The sequence below is a fragment of the Perca fluviatilis genome, chromosome 1 (genome assembly GCF_010015445.1).
Source record: "Perca fluviatilis chromosome 1, GENO_Pfluv_1.0, whole genome shotgun sequence".
NCBI lineage: Eukaryota > Metazoa > Chordata > Actinopteri > Perciformes > Percidae > Perca > Perca fluviatilis.
The window spans coordinates 1,993,405-2,008,218 of NC_053112.1; the positions used below are offsets into that span (position 1 = coordinate 1,993,405).

At 41.8% G+C, this 14,814-nt stretch overlaps 1 protein-coding gene across 1 annotated transcript in view; it reads left to right on the forward strand.

Annotated features, from left to right (window-relative positions):
* The first annotated feature begins 2,331 nt into the window (after positions 1-2,331).
* LOC120561186 (spectrin beta chain, non-erythrocytic 1-like) overlaps positions 2,332-14,814 on the forward strand; it is a 65,311-nt gene continuing 52,828 nt past the window's right edge. Inside the window, exons 1-2 of the mRNA XM_039804186.1 lie at positions 2,332-2,481; positions 13,052-13,263. Of these exons, the coding sequence (XP_039660120.1) occupies positions 13,122-13,263 (142 nt within the window). The 5' untranslated portion in view covers positions 2,332-2,481; positions 13,052-13,121. The remainder of the gene's footprint in view (positions 2,482-13,051; positions 13,264-14,814) is intronic.

The window sequence follows — 14,814 nt, forward strand, 5'->3', positions numbered from 1 at the left end:
ATACAGAATATGTTGATATAGTATGTTATTGTTGTTGGTATTAACATGTTGTAGGTGATATATATCATACAGAATATGTTGATATAGTGTGTTATTGTTGTTGGTATTAACATGTTGTTGTTGGTGATATATATCATACAGAATATGTTGATATAGTATGTTATTGTTGTTGGTATTAACAGGTTGGTGGTGATATATATCATACAGAATATGTTGATACAGTGTGTTATTGTTGTTGGTATTAACATGTTGTTGTTGGTGATATATATCCTATATTGTTGTGTTGTTATTGTTGTTGGTATTAACAGGTTGGTGGTGATATATATCATACAGAATATGTTGATACAGTGTGTTATTGTTGTTGGTATTAACATGTTGTTGTTGGTGATATATATCCTATATTGTTGTGTTGTTATTGTTGTTGGTATTAACAGGTTGGTGGTGATATATATCATACAGAATATGTTGATACAGTGTGTTATTGTTGTTGGTATTAACATGTTGTTGTTGGTGATATATATCCTATATTGTTGTGTTGTTATTGTTGTTGGTATTAACATGTTGTTGGTGGTGTTCTGGCTGGAGTGCGTTCCTGACTTCCTGTGGAGAATCGATGTGAAAGCAGCAGCACTCAGGTCAGTAACTGATGCACTCTGGGAGTTCATCCAATCACAGCGCTCGTTAGCGTTTCCTCTGCAAGGGTAATGGAGTCGCTGCTGCCGTCAGCGGCGTCTCAGAGCCCCTGGCTGGCTCCCGTTACTCTTCGGGAGAAGTCCTTCAGAGCTCAAACTATACCCGTTAATATAATCATCTCTCCGGGAGAAATCCTTCAGAGAGAAACTAGCCATTAATACGATCATCTGGAGATTATTTACTGTCACATGGCAACTCAGAGATCTCCAGTTCCCTGTCCTAGAGGAGAGAAGAAAATATTCACATTTAACACGCTGATATCACACAGAGTTTACCTGATTTATCATCAACTAAATGACTCAGACTGATTAATAATTATCAGAATAGTTGGAGATTAATTTAATAGTTGATGACTCATCTATTAATGCTCTAGACTTTATATAAGTTTGTAACCCTCCTGTTGTCCTCGGGTCAAATTTGACCCGTTTTCAAAGTTTCAGAAACAACCCAAAAATAACCTGGATGGTTCCATACGCTAATTGATGAATGGGTGAAAATCTGTGATCATCCATAAACATATATGTTTCTCTGACCTTAACTATTAGTCAAGATAAGTCCTGAATTCTGCTCATTTTACTCAAAAATAACCATGGTAAAGTTGGTTTTATATTGGACGTTGGATATTCGACACATTTGAAAAATCTATTATGCAGCTTTCCCTTTTGATTCATGTCAAACCACTTTTGGTGAACTCAGCTAACCCCCCTACACATTGCACAAAGCTTCTTTTTTCAAAAAACCCATCCTTTAATTGTTTTTAATATTTTTTAATATTAAAAAATGCTCTAAATATATTATGCGGCATATATATATATAGCATTTATTTACATAAAAAAATATTTTAAAAATTATCCAATGAATATCCAGCGTGCAATATAAAACCAATTTTACCACGGTTCAAAAATTACCGTTAATTTCACATAAATTATGTTTATTCACCATCAATTCTATACAGAGGTGTAAAACTAGTGGTAATAACTTATGGAGTTGGCTAAAAAGATACATAACATACCATTGGGTAATGATTAAGAGGTTACTTTATGCTTCATAAACAGGCCAACCCAACCGGAAGACAAGCAGCGCGTGGTCGACAGGATGACGATATGAGGGGAGATCTACAGATATATGCAGGAAACACCAGGCTGGTTTATTTGATGCTTTTTGTTGCTTTATTGATGCTTTCTTGTCATATTTAGTCTTCACCGTTACGTGTGATGTTTTGAATGTGCAGAAAGTTTTAAACAACACAGAAGAATATCTCGTTTACATAAACAAAGACATCTGCACCATAAAGTTGTTGCAGAAACATTCCTCAGAATGCTTCTGACCACAAACGGCGCAGAAAAAGTACCCACACACATAGAAGGAGATATACACGTATATTTACATTGAAAAATACCAATGAGACACAAATTAGATGCACAGATACAACACAGATATACCAATACAAATCACTCTGCATTAATTTGTGAATTGTGTTTTACAAGTTACAAATTCTTATGAGACTGTTTCAGCACTATAGTTTATGGGGGCCGACCCCCCCCCCGCCCCCCTCCCAATGTGGAAACTAAAGCTACGCCCTTGTAGGAGGGGGAGAACGGGAGAGAGGAGGGGGAGGGGGGGGCAGTGCGGATTATTTCCCGTCATTCCCTGCAGCAGCAGCAGCAGCAGCAGCAGCAGCAGCAGATCCCTCCCGTCCGTCGGTCGCTCCTCTGTTTGCTCTCTCTCCTTCTCCTTCTCCTTCTTCTCCTCCTTGTTCAGAGGAAGTTAGCGGACTCTTGTGAGCAGGTAAGCGGCTCTACTGGGTCTCTGTGTGTCTCTGTGTGTCTCCGTGTGTCTGTGTGTGTCTCTACTGGCTCTACTGTGTCTCTATTGTCGCTGTGCTGTGATTGGAGCGCTGCGGAGCGACGCGCACGGATCCTCGGCTAGCTTCGTGTCGGCCTCTCGGACTCTGCTGCTCCGGTCTGCAGCAGAGAGTCTCCACCGGACGGAGGCCCCAGTCCTCTCCCTCTACCCCCGGGCGGATCCGCGCTCTGTATCCGTGCCTTGGTGCGCCTCGGCCCGCGTGTCCGCCGCCCGTGCCCCCGCCCTGGCAGCCATTAGTCTCGGCTGCAGGATGGAGGAAAATAACGGTGCGCCATGGAGGCAAAAACAGGCGTGGCCGTGGCGGGAGGAGGGAGTGTGTCTGTGTGTGTGTGTGTGTGTCTGTGTGTGTTTATGTGTATGTGTGTGTGTGTGTGCGCGCGCGTGCGTGTGCGTGAGATAATAAACAGCGCACATTTGCGGTGTGTTGTCCGGGATGTGTCCGGCCTGCAGCAGCTGTCCCCGGCTGTGGGAGGCTCTGCGGGCCGGGGTGGTGCGGGGGGGCCAGAACATGCTGGAAACAGACTGACGGTGACCCCCCCCCCTTCTGTTTTTAGTAATCTTAACTAGCAAGGGCGTAGGTTTTGTGTCAACATTTGGGAGGGGGGCGGCCCCCCGGAAATGATTCCTGCATTCTGGTGAATATTTCTGCATCAAGTTATTGTCAGAATGTCTGTATTTATGTAAAGGAAATTATTATTCTCCTGTATGGTTCAAAACTTTCTGCATATTCCAAACATCATCACGTGTTTCAGGATGGTTTTAGGAATCCTGAACATGTCAACAACAAAATCTGTCAGAAGCCCCAAACTTGAAATCATTACACAGCGTCTCAGTGAAATGCTGCTTTTATATTTACATGTCTCCTGTAGCCAGCCCAGAGACCAGCAACACCATCCTGGGACACTTAACAAGCAGCCGGTGACTGGAACCCTGGGAGGGTTAGATGGTACGGTCCGCTGTAGGGGGGGTCTGTTACAGTAGACGTGTGTGTATATATATACAGGATAGAAACATGTTTTGATTTGGTTTAGATGGTACGGTCCGCTGTAGGGGGGGTCTGTTACATATATATCCAGGATAGAAACATGTTTTGATTTGGTTTAGATGGTACGGTCCGCTGTAGGGGGGGTCTGTTACAGTAGAGGTGTGTGTATATATACAGGATAGAAACATGTTTTGATTTGGTTTAGATGGTACGGTCCGCTGTGGGGGGGTCTGTTACAGTAGACGTGTGTGTATATATATACAGGATAGAAACATGTTTTGATTTGGTTTAGATGGTACGGTCCGCTGTAGGGGGGGTCTGTTACATATATATCCAGGATAGAAACATGTTTTGATTTGGTTTAGATGGTACGGTCCGCTGTAGGGGGGGTCTGTTACAGTAGAGGTGTGTGTATATATACAGGATAGAAACATGTTTTGATTTGGTTTAGATGGTACGGTCCGCTGTGGGGGGGTCTGTTACAGTAGACGTGTGTATATATCCAGGATAGAAACATGTTTTGATTTGGTTTAGATGGTACGGTCCGCTGTAGGGGGTCTGTAGACATATATATCCAGGATAGAAACATGTTTGGAGCCCCCTGAACAGCTCTTTTTACCTCTTTTGGGGAGTCTTTCATATAGTTTGAGCGGGACAAAACTACCTCTTCTAAATATAGGGGAGGCACAACCCCCCCCCCAAATCTACGCCTCTTCTAACTAGTTGTTTTTGGTCTAAACGTAACTTGTCGTCCCCGCGTGACTCTCACATTTTGTCTGTTAAATTTGACTGCAGCGGTCGTCCTCACGGTGCTCTGCACCCGGCTCACAGGCACCTTTTTACGGCTAAATGTAACCGTGAAGACGCTAAACGTGTAGATGGGCGGAGTCCCAGTCCCCCCCCCGGGGCTCGCTACGCCTCTGTCTCCCGGGGCTCGCTACGCCTCTGTCTCCCCCCGCCCCGTATAATATTAACTAAAGTCATCCCTGCAAACGTTTCCAGGGTCAAAGTCTGGTGTTTTCTCCTTAACCAGTCCCTCCAGAAAAACGCGATTATGCGATCGCATAATTCTAATAAATATTTTCAAATATGCCGCACTTTCGCCGCATAAATTGCTGATTTTCGCGCAAAATATGCGGTGCTTGCATGATTTCATAATTCCCGCATTTTCGTTGCAAAAAAGTCCCGTAATATATCTTAGCAGAAAGTAGAAAAATGTTGCGTTTACTTCACACAAGAGCGGCCATTCTCCCCTGTTGCCATGGAAATCACTTTTTTTTCTCTTTTTCATCAAACCGCAGTCTTTGCAAGTTCCCGCAATTTCATCGCATAAAACTGCATAAATATCCCGCATATTCCATCGCATTTTTTAAGAAAACATAATCAAGGATTTTTGCCCTCAGCAATCACAAACAAGCTCCCTGTGGTGTCCTGCAGCTGGTTGATCTGCTGGGACAGCGTCTCCTTATTTAGACCCTTTTTAAAATGTATTTTTAAGTGTTATTCTGCGTTTCTTTTCCCACTACCACCAGACACACCACTAACATGAACTTATTGCCTTTTAGTTTTACACCTTTTTTTGGGGGAATTCATGGTCAATAAACCTCATTTATATGAAATTAAAATCTACCTCATTTTTGTTATTGTTGAAAAAAGCTGAAATTGTGAGTTATTTCGACAGTTACGATTGAGTAGAAAATCACAGACTATCAAAGTCTAGTCAGGATACTGTTTTTTATTTTCTCCAAATGCTGTCAAATTGAATAAAAACATCCAAAATTCAATGAAAGTAGAGATCTGATCATTAATTTTACTTGCGAAGAGCATTGTATGGGACCGTTTATTTTTGGACAGTTTGCTTGATAAAACCACCTAAATTCTGATGTTGAAACTTTCAAAACGGTCAGATTTGACCCGAGGACAACAGGAGGGAGAACTTCTCCCGGGACACGAGCTCTGCTCCCCCCGCCTGAAAGGCCTCAAAATGATTCATTAAGTAATAAGTTTAAACATGTGTTTGTGTGTAACGTTGATACTGAAAACATAACGTGAGAATCAATCACATGATGAATGAAATACAGCGTCTAAATGCAGCAGCAAACGTTAGCTCAACACAGACCGCCCTGTTTAATCCTCCTGTTGTCTTCGTTTCTACATCACAAATTATATTTATGTTATATTACAAATATGGGATTCTTTCAACCAAAGAACCCAAAAATAAAACCGCCTGTGATGATCCATCAACATACATTTCTCAGATCTTAACTTTTAGTCAAAAATATTTATAGTTTCTGGGGTTTTTAACTCAAATATTAGGTATAATTTACTATGAATTAGGTTTATTGACTAGTGCTGCTCCCTCTTAGTGGATTAGTGGACTAATCGGTGGTTTTGGTCTTAGTCAACTTAGATCTCTGTAGTCCATTAGTCAGGTCTGATGCTGTTTTCATGCTGAATGACTTATTTCCAAGAAACGTACGAGCTCATCTCTGGTAAACACAAGAATTAAAGTGGTGCTTTAACATGACTCTTAGTGGAGAAACTCAGATTTACAGATCTGTCGATTAAATCCACTAATCCATTAGTCGATACAGCTGAATGGGTGTTAGTCGACTTACGGTAGGTTTCCACACAGCGAAATGTCGCTTTGCTCTCATTGAGGTTGATTGGAGACGAAATTCGCCCTGATTGGGCGAGATGAGAGCGAATCGCAGAGGGGAGCGAAATAAAGTTGACGAAAGTTTAACTTTATTCAAATGAGGACCACTCGAGAACCAATCAGGTCCGTGTGTTTGTGTTTGGAGGCGGGAGTTACAAAAAAAGTCTGACCAAGATGGCGGAGGTTATTAGCGCTGTAGCATGAACATTTTGATGTGATTAAAATGTTTCTACACGAACATCGGTACTTCTATCAACACGAATTGTGTTTTATATGACACACAAACTTAATTAGGGCACATACACCGCTAAATAGATCACTGTATATGTTAGTTTAAACACTCAAACTTTTCAGCTAGGCTACTTGTGCATTTGTTTGATTACATGTTTTGTTGGCGAACATTGACGCTTGTATCAACACGGATTGTTGTTTATATGTCGCACAAACTTAAACAGGGCGAACACACACCACCAAATAGACCACTGGAGATAGTCTAAACACTCAAAATGACTCAGCTAGCCGACAGGTCAACCGCTAGCATGTTTGGACATTGCATTTCATTGTAAGCATAGCAAGGCAGCTAAGCTACATAGCCAGGTTACCAGAGCATTTATGAGCTAACGTTTTACCGATGGTTTGTCTTCTGACAGCCCGGGACATTTAAAAACATGTTGCGGTCTTGCGTGTTGTTTTCGCGACCACGCCCCCGAGGCAAACCTTCGCTGCCCGAAATTCGCAAGGTGTGGAACCGTACCGTAAGAATTTCTTCAATCGAGCACAGCCTTATTATTGACCATTATATGTGTAAAACTATAGTGTTAATAAGTTGTGAATGAATGAAGTTGGCGAAGAAGATGTAAGACAGAGTTGGGTGATACTTTATACTTCATATATGTGCAAAACCGATGACAAAACAAAGGTTAAAGAACGGCTGTGAATGAATGATGGAAGGATTGAAAGATGCGTTAATGAAAGGGCCGAGTGGCGATCAATAATGGAGCCGTGGAGTATTAATAATGAAGAAATGACTCAGGCTGATGGATGGATTATCAGAATAGATGGAGATTAATTTAATAGTTCATGACTCATCTGTTTATCTTTGCAGCTATAAACTTTATGTAAGTTTTTAAGTAAGAATGAAAGGAGGGAAGGACAGAAGAAAGGAACGATAGAATAAAGACAAGTCAAGAGAATAAATTAGGATGGAAAAAGAGAAGGAAAGAAGAGGTATTTTTTTTAATAGTTGACGACTAATCCGTTGATCTTTGCAGCTCTGGTGGAGATTTGAAACGCACCCTCTGAGAGAGCGCTATGTAACTATACCTAACGACAAGTTATAAGTACTGTAGTGGTACTTGAGTATTCTATGTTCTGCTCCTTTCTTCTTGTACTCTTAACTGCTGTAAAGTACTCTACAAATTAATTGCCAATTAGTTGCATCACGTTCCCCAGCAACCAATGAATGAACGCCGAAATATAGCCTAACCCATCAAAGAGTAGCCCTTTACAAAAGCTGCAGTCTAATTCAGAAAATAGTCTAACTCCATATTATTCAACTCCAGAAATGTGCTGTGTATGTTAATTCTGTGTCGTACCAATACTTACTTATACATCTTTGCTTAACTCAAGGTCCCCTTACTAGCCTTTTCCAGAGCTTTCACCCGCATCTCCCAGTACTCGTCAGCAGAGGAAATTGGCTGAAAGGTATAGAGAAGCCTTGCAAGTGGAACCTGAGTTGAGATTTTATTTTTTGTTACACTATTTCACATTACTTTAAAGTGAAGAATGAGCTTTTCTGTCTATGTTCAGTTTCACTTTAATAAGTCTTCTTTAATCTTTAGGAAGAGCAGGTGTGTGTCATTGAAGGAACTAGTAGTTACTACTGGTAATTGCAGTAGTTGGTGAACTAATGTTGCTGTCAGATTAACTGTGCAGCCCTAATCGCCTCATAAATTAAGTTCTACCAGTGAGCTGGGCAATATATGGATATTATATCGATATTGTGATATGAGACTAGATTTCGTCTTAGATTTTGGATATCGTAATATGACATAAGTGTCTTCTACTGGTTCTAAAGGCTACATTACAGTAAAGTGATGTCATGTTCTGAACTTACCAGACTGTTGTAACTGTTCTATTATTCACCTTTACCCTCTTAGTCATTATATCCACATTACTGATGATTATTGATCTAACATCTCATTGTGTAAATATTTTGTGAAAGCATCAATCGTCAACACTACAATATCGTTACGGTATTGATATTGAGGTATTTGGTCAAAAAATATCGCGATATTTGATTTCCTCCATATCGCCCAGTCCTAGTGGCAGGTAGGGTTGGGCATCGAGAACCGATTCCTACTTTTGGAATCGTGTGTTTGTGTTGCAGCCTTAGAGCCCAGTAGGCGGCGCTCTAGTCTGGCTTTATTTTACGTTGAAGAAGCTGTAACACTGCAACCCACCATTCAATCAAAATAAAACTTTATTATATTTCACTTATTTGTGAAGTCGGTATGTGACATGTTTCACCTCCACCCTCAAAGAATCAGAATCAATAAGAACCGGAATCAGAAGGAAGAATCAGGATTGTTAAAATCTAAACGATGGCCAACCCTGAAGTAACTGGATACTTCTTCAGAGTAACAACAAACGAGTGTTTCCTGTTAGGAGAGAATCTCTGTTCAGTCAGCCAATAGAAACACAGCTGCAGACGGTCTGTTATCAATTGGATCAATAGTAATGGTTCTCTGAGTGCCTGTTTACCTGATGACTAATAAAGGAGTTAAAGTAGCATGATGGATGCTCTGACTACATTACAACAACACACAGAGATAGACCTTTTAGTTGAAGAGTGAGATCCTTTGAGTTTAACATCAAACAGCCCCGAAATCACCATCACCAAATTCCACCAGACTCCATGTAAGTAATAAGGACTTTTATCATCGTAAAACACACTTCATTCAAAGTGGACAGAAACTAAATAAAACTATCAAAAGCCATCTTGGTTCATCTTTCCACTGTTCCAACAATCACCACTCTGGTTTGGTTGAAATAAACCCTTAATTCACCCATTTACATGTGGAGATATGCTGGCTCTATACACACTAAAAGTCCTGATTATTTACATGGAGTCTGGTGGAGATATGCTGGCTCTATACACACTAAAAGTCCTGATTATTTAAATGGAGTCTGGTGGAGATATGCTGGCTCTATACACACTAAAAGTCCTGATTATTTACATGGAGTCTGGTGGAGATATGCTGGCTCTATACACACTAAAAGTCCTGATTATTTACATGGAGTCTGGTGGAGATATGCTGGCTCTATACACACTAAAAGTCCTGATTATTTAAATGGAGTCTGGTGGAGATATGCTGGCTCTATACACACTAAAAGTCCTGATTATTTACATGGAGTCTGGTGGAGATATGCTGGCTCTATACACACTAAAAGTCCTGATTATTTACATGGAGTCTGGTGGAGATATGCTGGCTCTATACACACTAAAAGTCCTGATTATTTACATGGAGTCTGGTGTGAGTCTAATGTGAGTCTGTCAGCAGCAACAACAGAACTTTTAGTGGACGCTGACTGACGCTGAACATTAGGATCACAAAACAAACCAAAGAATAAAAACTCCTGCTAACAGCCAGTCTCACTGTGTAGCGGTCTGTATCTCAGCAGCATGTGTTAGCTTAGCATAGAGACCATCGTGTGTGTGTGTTGGGGGGCTTGTTTTACTATATTCGTGGGGTCCAAAAACCGGGGAATACAGTATACTTGTGGGGTCTGCACATCCTTGTGGGGCCCAAAATGCTGGTCCCACAAGGTTAAAGAGCTGTTTGAGGGTTAAGACTTGGTTTTAGGATTAGGGATAGAATTAGGTTAGTGTGTGTGTGTGTGTGTGTGTGTGTGTGTGTGTGTGTGTGTGTGTGTGTGTGTGTGTGTGTGTGTGTGTGTGTGTGTGTGTGTGTGTGTAGAGCTGGGAAGCGGGTGACACACACCTGCTGCCCATTTGTTGAACACACACCCCCCCCATTCCTCATATAAACATGAGGAATGTCCCTCTGTGTGTCAGCTGTTAACCAGCTGCTGGAACATCACAGAGGACTGATCTAAATATGACCTTTTAATGCCGTTAAAACACTGAACAAAGCACTTTATTCATACACATCAGTATATCCACATGTACAGTATACACACACACACACACACACACATATATATATATATACATATATACATATATATACATATATATATATATATATATATATATATATGTGTGTGTGTATATGTATATATATATGTGTGTGTGTGTGTGTATATGTATACTACAAATAATAACTACTATACTAATATATTTCTACAAAACCAGTGAGGGAGGAGTCGACTGTTTTTGTTCCAGAGATAGCAGGAGGAAAATTACATCACTCCTCTGAACACAACACACACACACACACACACACAGAGTAATTTCCTGGATGACCCCGCCCTGCAGCACGGAGCAGAATCGTGATGTAGTGAATCTGGAGCTGCTGTACAGTCTGACCCAGCGTTGGTGTTTGAGCTTCGGCGGCAGCGTTTGGGACGTGAAGGCAGCTTCAAATCACGGAGAACGAGAGAGAAAGAGAAAGAAGAGACAAAGGGCCTTTTCTCTGTTGTTGCAGGACACAGTCAGCTCCCAGGCAGCTCAGAGCTGGTGTTTAATGTTTTAACCTGCGTAGTGTTTCAGCGGTCTGTGTGGCAGCTATAGAGGCAGTGGTGTTTCCTGGTTACCGTTAACGGGACCCGCACGCCGAGTCTGATCTCCTGTTAAAGTCAAGTCAGCTTTAATGTCGATTCTGCAACACGTGCCAGACATAAACGTTTCTCTCCCTCCCACGTACAACAAGTATAATATTAAAGAGAAGTAATGTAAAGCCTACAAATACAACACAGAGAGGCCAAAAGAAGAGTTAGAAATAAAAGTAAACCTGGGGGACGGAGAGGGGCCGCTGCGTCCATACGCACCGCCATCGGTTGTCCACCGCAGGGTGACGTCAGGTTGCTTTTCTCCAAAAGTTGATTCAGCCCTACGAAGCACCCTGATTGGTTGGAGTTAGGCATTTGACCTCGAGTGGTTAAAGCGCCCATATTCTGCTCATTTTCAGGTTCATAACTGTATTTTAAGGTTGTACCAGAATAGGTTTACATGGTTTAATTTTCAAAAAACACCATATTGTTGTTGTACTGCACAGCTCTCTCTCACTGCTGCAGATCCTCTTTTCACCTGGTTTCTGTTTTAGCTACAGAGTGAGACCTCTTTTCTTCTTCTTCTTTTTCTGTACTATCTTTGATTGCACTCGCACATGCTCAGTAGCTCAGATGTAGATCATGTCAGGTAGCTCCATAGACAGTAAAAGAAAGGCTGTTTCTCCAACTTCAGTCAGTTCCAAGACAGGATCAGCTGGGAGACTTCTTCTAAACCAGGGCGCACATGGAAGTAGTTCTTCTGGAGATTATGGTGAACTAGTGTGTGTTGTAGCGGTGCTTTGCTATTGAGAAGAGTCTGGACACATGGATGAATGAATTTCAGCCTGCGTGCACGTTTTTTTTCTTCCAAAAACACGAATATTCAAATCTCAAAATTGAAAATGGAAAACCTCCCCATGGAAGGAATATTCATATATTGGGATCCAGCCCCTCTCTTAGTTTCCTCTGCTGACCTCTGACCTCAGACTCATCATAGATCTGTCTTCCTCCCCCAGCAAAGGATTCTGGGAAGTGGGATCCATTAGCGGAGTCCCCGAGGACGCGTCTGCAGCTCTGAGTGCTCTAATGGCTCCTGCACTTTGTCCATTAGCTCTCCCAGCAGCCAATGGGAGAGCAGCGTCTACCTGAAGACATCGACAGAGAGAAAAAAAAAAAAAAAAACAAAAAAAAAAAAAAAAAAAAAAAAAAAAAAAAAAAAAAAAAAAAAAAAAAAAAAAAAAAAAAAAAAAAAAAAAAAAAAAAAAACACATACACAGAGACACACACACACACACACACACACACACACAGACACACACACACACACACACACACAGAGACACACACACACAGAGACACACACACACAGACACACACAGCAAAACACACACACATACACAGAAAAACACACACACACACACACACACACACACACACACACACACACACACAGAGACACACACAGCAAAACACACACACATACACAGCAAAACACACACACACACACACACAGACACACACACACACACAGAGACACACACAGCAAAACACACACACATACACAGCAAAACACACACACACACAGACACACACACACACACAGACACACACACACACACACACACACACACACACGAAAAAAAAAGCACACACACACACACACAGACACACAGACACACACACACACAGAACACACACACACGCAGAGACACACACAGACAAGGGCAGAGACACATACGAACCGGTGGGTGTGTGTGTGTGTGTGTGTGTGTGTCATGTGTCTGTGTCTGTGTGTTGTGTGTGTGTGTGTGTGTGTGTGTGTGTCGTCTCTGTGTGTGTGTGTGTGTGTGTGTGTGTGTGTGTGTGTGTGTGTGTGTGTGTGTGTGTGTGTGTGTGTCTCTGTGTATATATAAACTCTTAAACTTTTAAGTGCATTTTGTTGATAATATTTTCCTACTTTTTTATTTGGAGTATTTGTATTTAAGATGATTTAGTATTACTCCACCTGACAGACAGCGTGGTGGTGGTTGTGTCTCTAAATGATCTCCTGACTGATTTCCCAGAATGCCCCTGTGATCAGCTGTATTTGATGTGTGTGTGTGTGTGTCCTGCAGGCCGGGCCTGAAGTGGCCGATGTGGACGCGTCCCCGCTGACTTTGAGGCGTGTGTCAGAGGTCAGAGGTCATGATGACGACGGTGGCCGGCGACCTGGAGCACCTGGAGCTGCAGCAGCAGTACAGCAGCAGCAACCGCTGGGACGAGGACTGGGACAACGAGAACAGCTCGGCGCGCCTCTTCGAACGCTCCCGCATCAAGGCGCTCGCAGGTACATACTCACTGGCTGGTTGGCTTTATTTAGTCTGAGGACAGATATATATATATATATATATATATATATATATATATATATATATATATATATCTATCTCTCCACAACGGGTCATTTACGGGATAGGTCCTCAAGTTCTGCTTATTTTTCTTTTTATTTTATTTGAAATATTTTTATTATATTTTTTAATTATGTTTATCTTTTAGTATTTTTTTATTTGGAGTGTTTTATTTAATTTTCAATATTTTTATTTAATTTTCCGTATTTTATTGTATTATTTTTTTATTATTTTTATTTAATTTAGAGTTTTTTTATTTAATATATTATTTATGTTTTTTGAGTATTTTTTTTCTTTTTTTATTGTGACGGGACAAACCTCAGGGTGTTTTATTGTGAAGGGACAAAGCTCAGGGTGTTTTATTGTGAAGGGACAAACCTCAGGGTGTTTTATTGTGAAGGGACTAACCCTCAGGTTGTTTTATTGTGAAGGGATAACTCCTCAGGTTGTTTTATTGTGAAGGGACAACCCTCAGGGTGTTTTATTGTGAAGGGACAACTCCTCAGGGTGTTTTATTGTGAAGGGACAACTCCTCAGGTTGTTTTATTGTGAAGGGACAAACCTCAGGGTGTTTTATTGTGAAGGGACAAACCTCAGGGTGTTTTATTGTGAAGGGACAACTCCTCAGGTTGTTTTATTGTGAAGGGACTAACCCTCAGGTTGTTTTATTGTGAAGGGATGAGTTCAGACTCCCAGCATGCTCGGCGCCGTGCTGACTGGTTAATAGGCTCGTTCGAGATGAGCCAGATCTGCGCAGAATCGATCACCGCCGATCGGCGCCCAATGCGTGCCGGTTAGATTTGTGTCCGACTTGATCCGACTTGCTCTGACGTCATGACCACGTGGGCAACGATAATCTCACGAGACCAAGGCGGCCGCAGTTCTGAGACGCAGGCAGCGCAGTTGCTTTTCTCCAACTGCAAGAGCCAGGCGGACGCAGGTGGACCCAGTGCATGCTGGGAAACGCCGGCCTCTCAGCTGATCAAACAGCTGATTGGTTCAGAATCAACTCAACATAATGACGTTTTATATAAACTTTTTATTGATTTTCAATCGGAGGGATTTTAACTGTGATTTGTCTGATTTAAAAGCTTATTCTGTACAGAACACATGCTGTGAGGCTGATAGTTGTGTTTAGAAGTCAGAGAGACTAAATCTGTTCAGATTACGGATCATCTACAGTCTGTTGTTAATTAAAATCAGCACCAGATCACATGTAGAGCATTCTGACAGCTACTCTGTCACAATAAAACCAACTGAAGACTGTGTAGGAGCAGATATATGGGTCTGATAACATTTTATTAAATCGGAATCGGACGCGAACGGACCACAGTGTTTGTGTCACTTCCTGTTCATCCTGAAGGCTGCTGGAGTCAGCTGGAAAACTGTCCGACTGAGAGCGGACTTTTGTCCCCGCCCCCCGCTGCTGCCGCCTGCTCTCGTCTACTTTACAGGCGAGGCGCACTTCATCTCCAACGAGCCTAGTGATT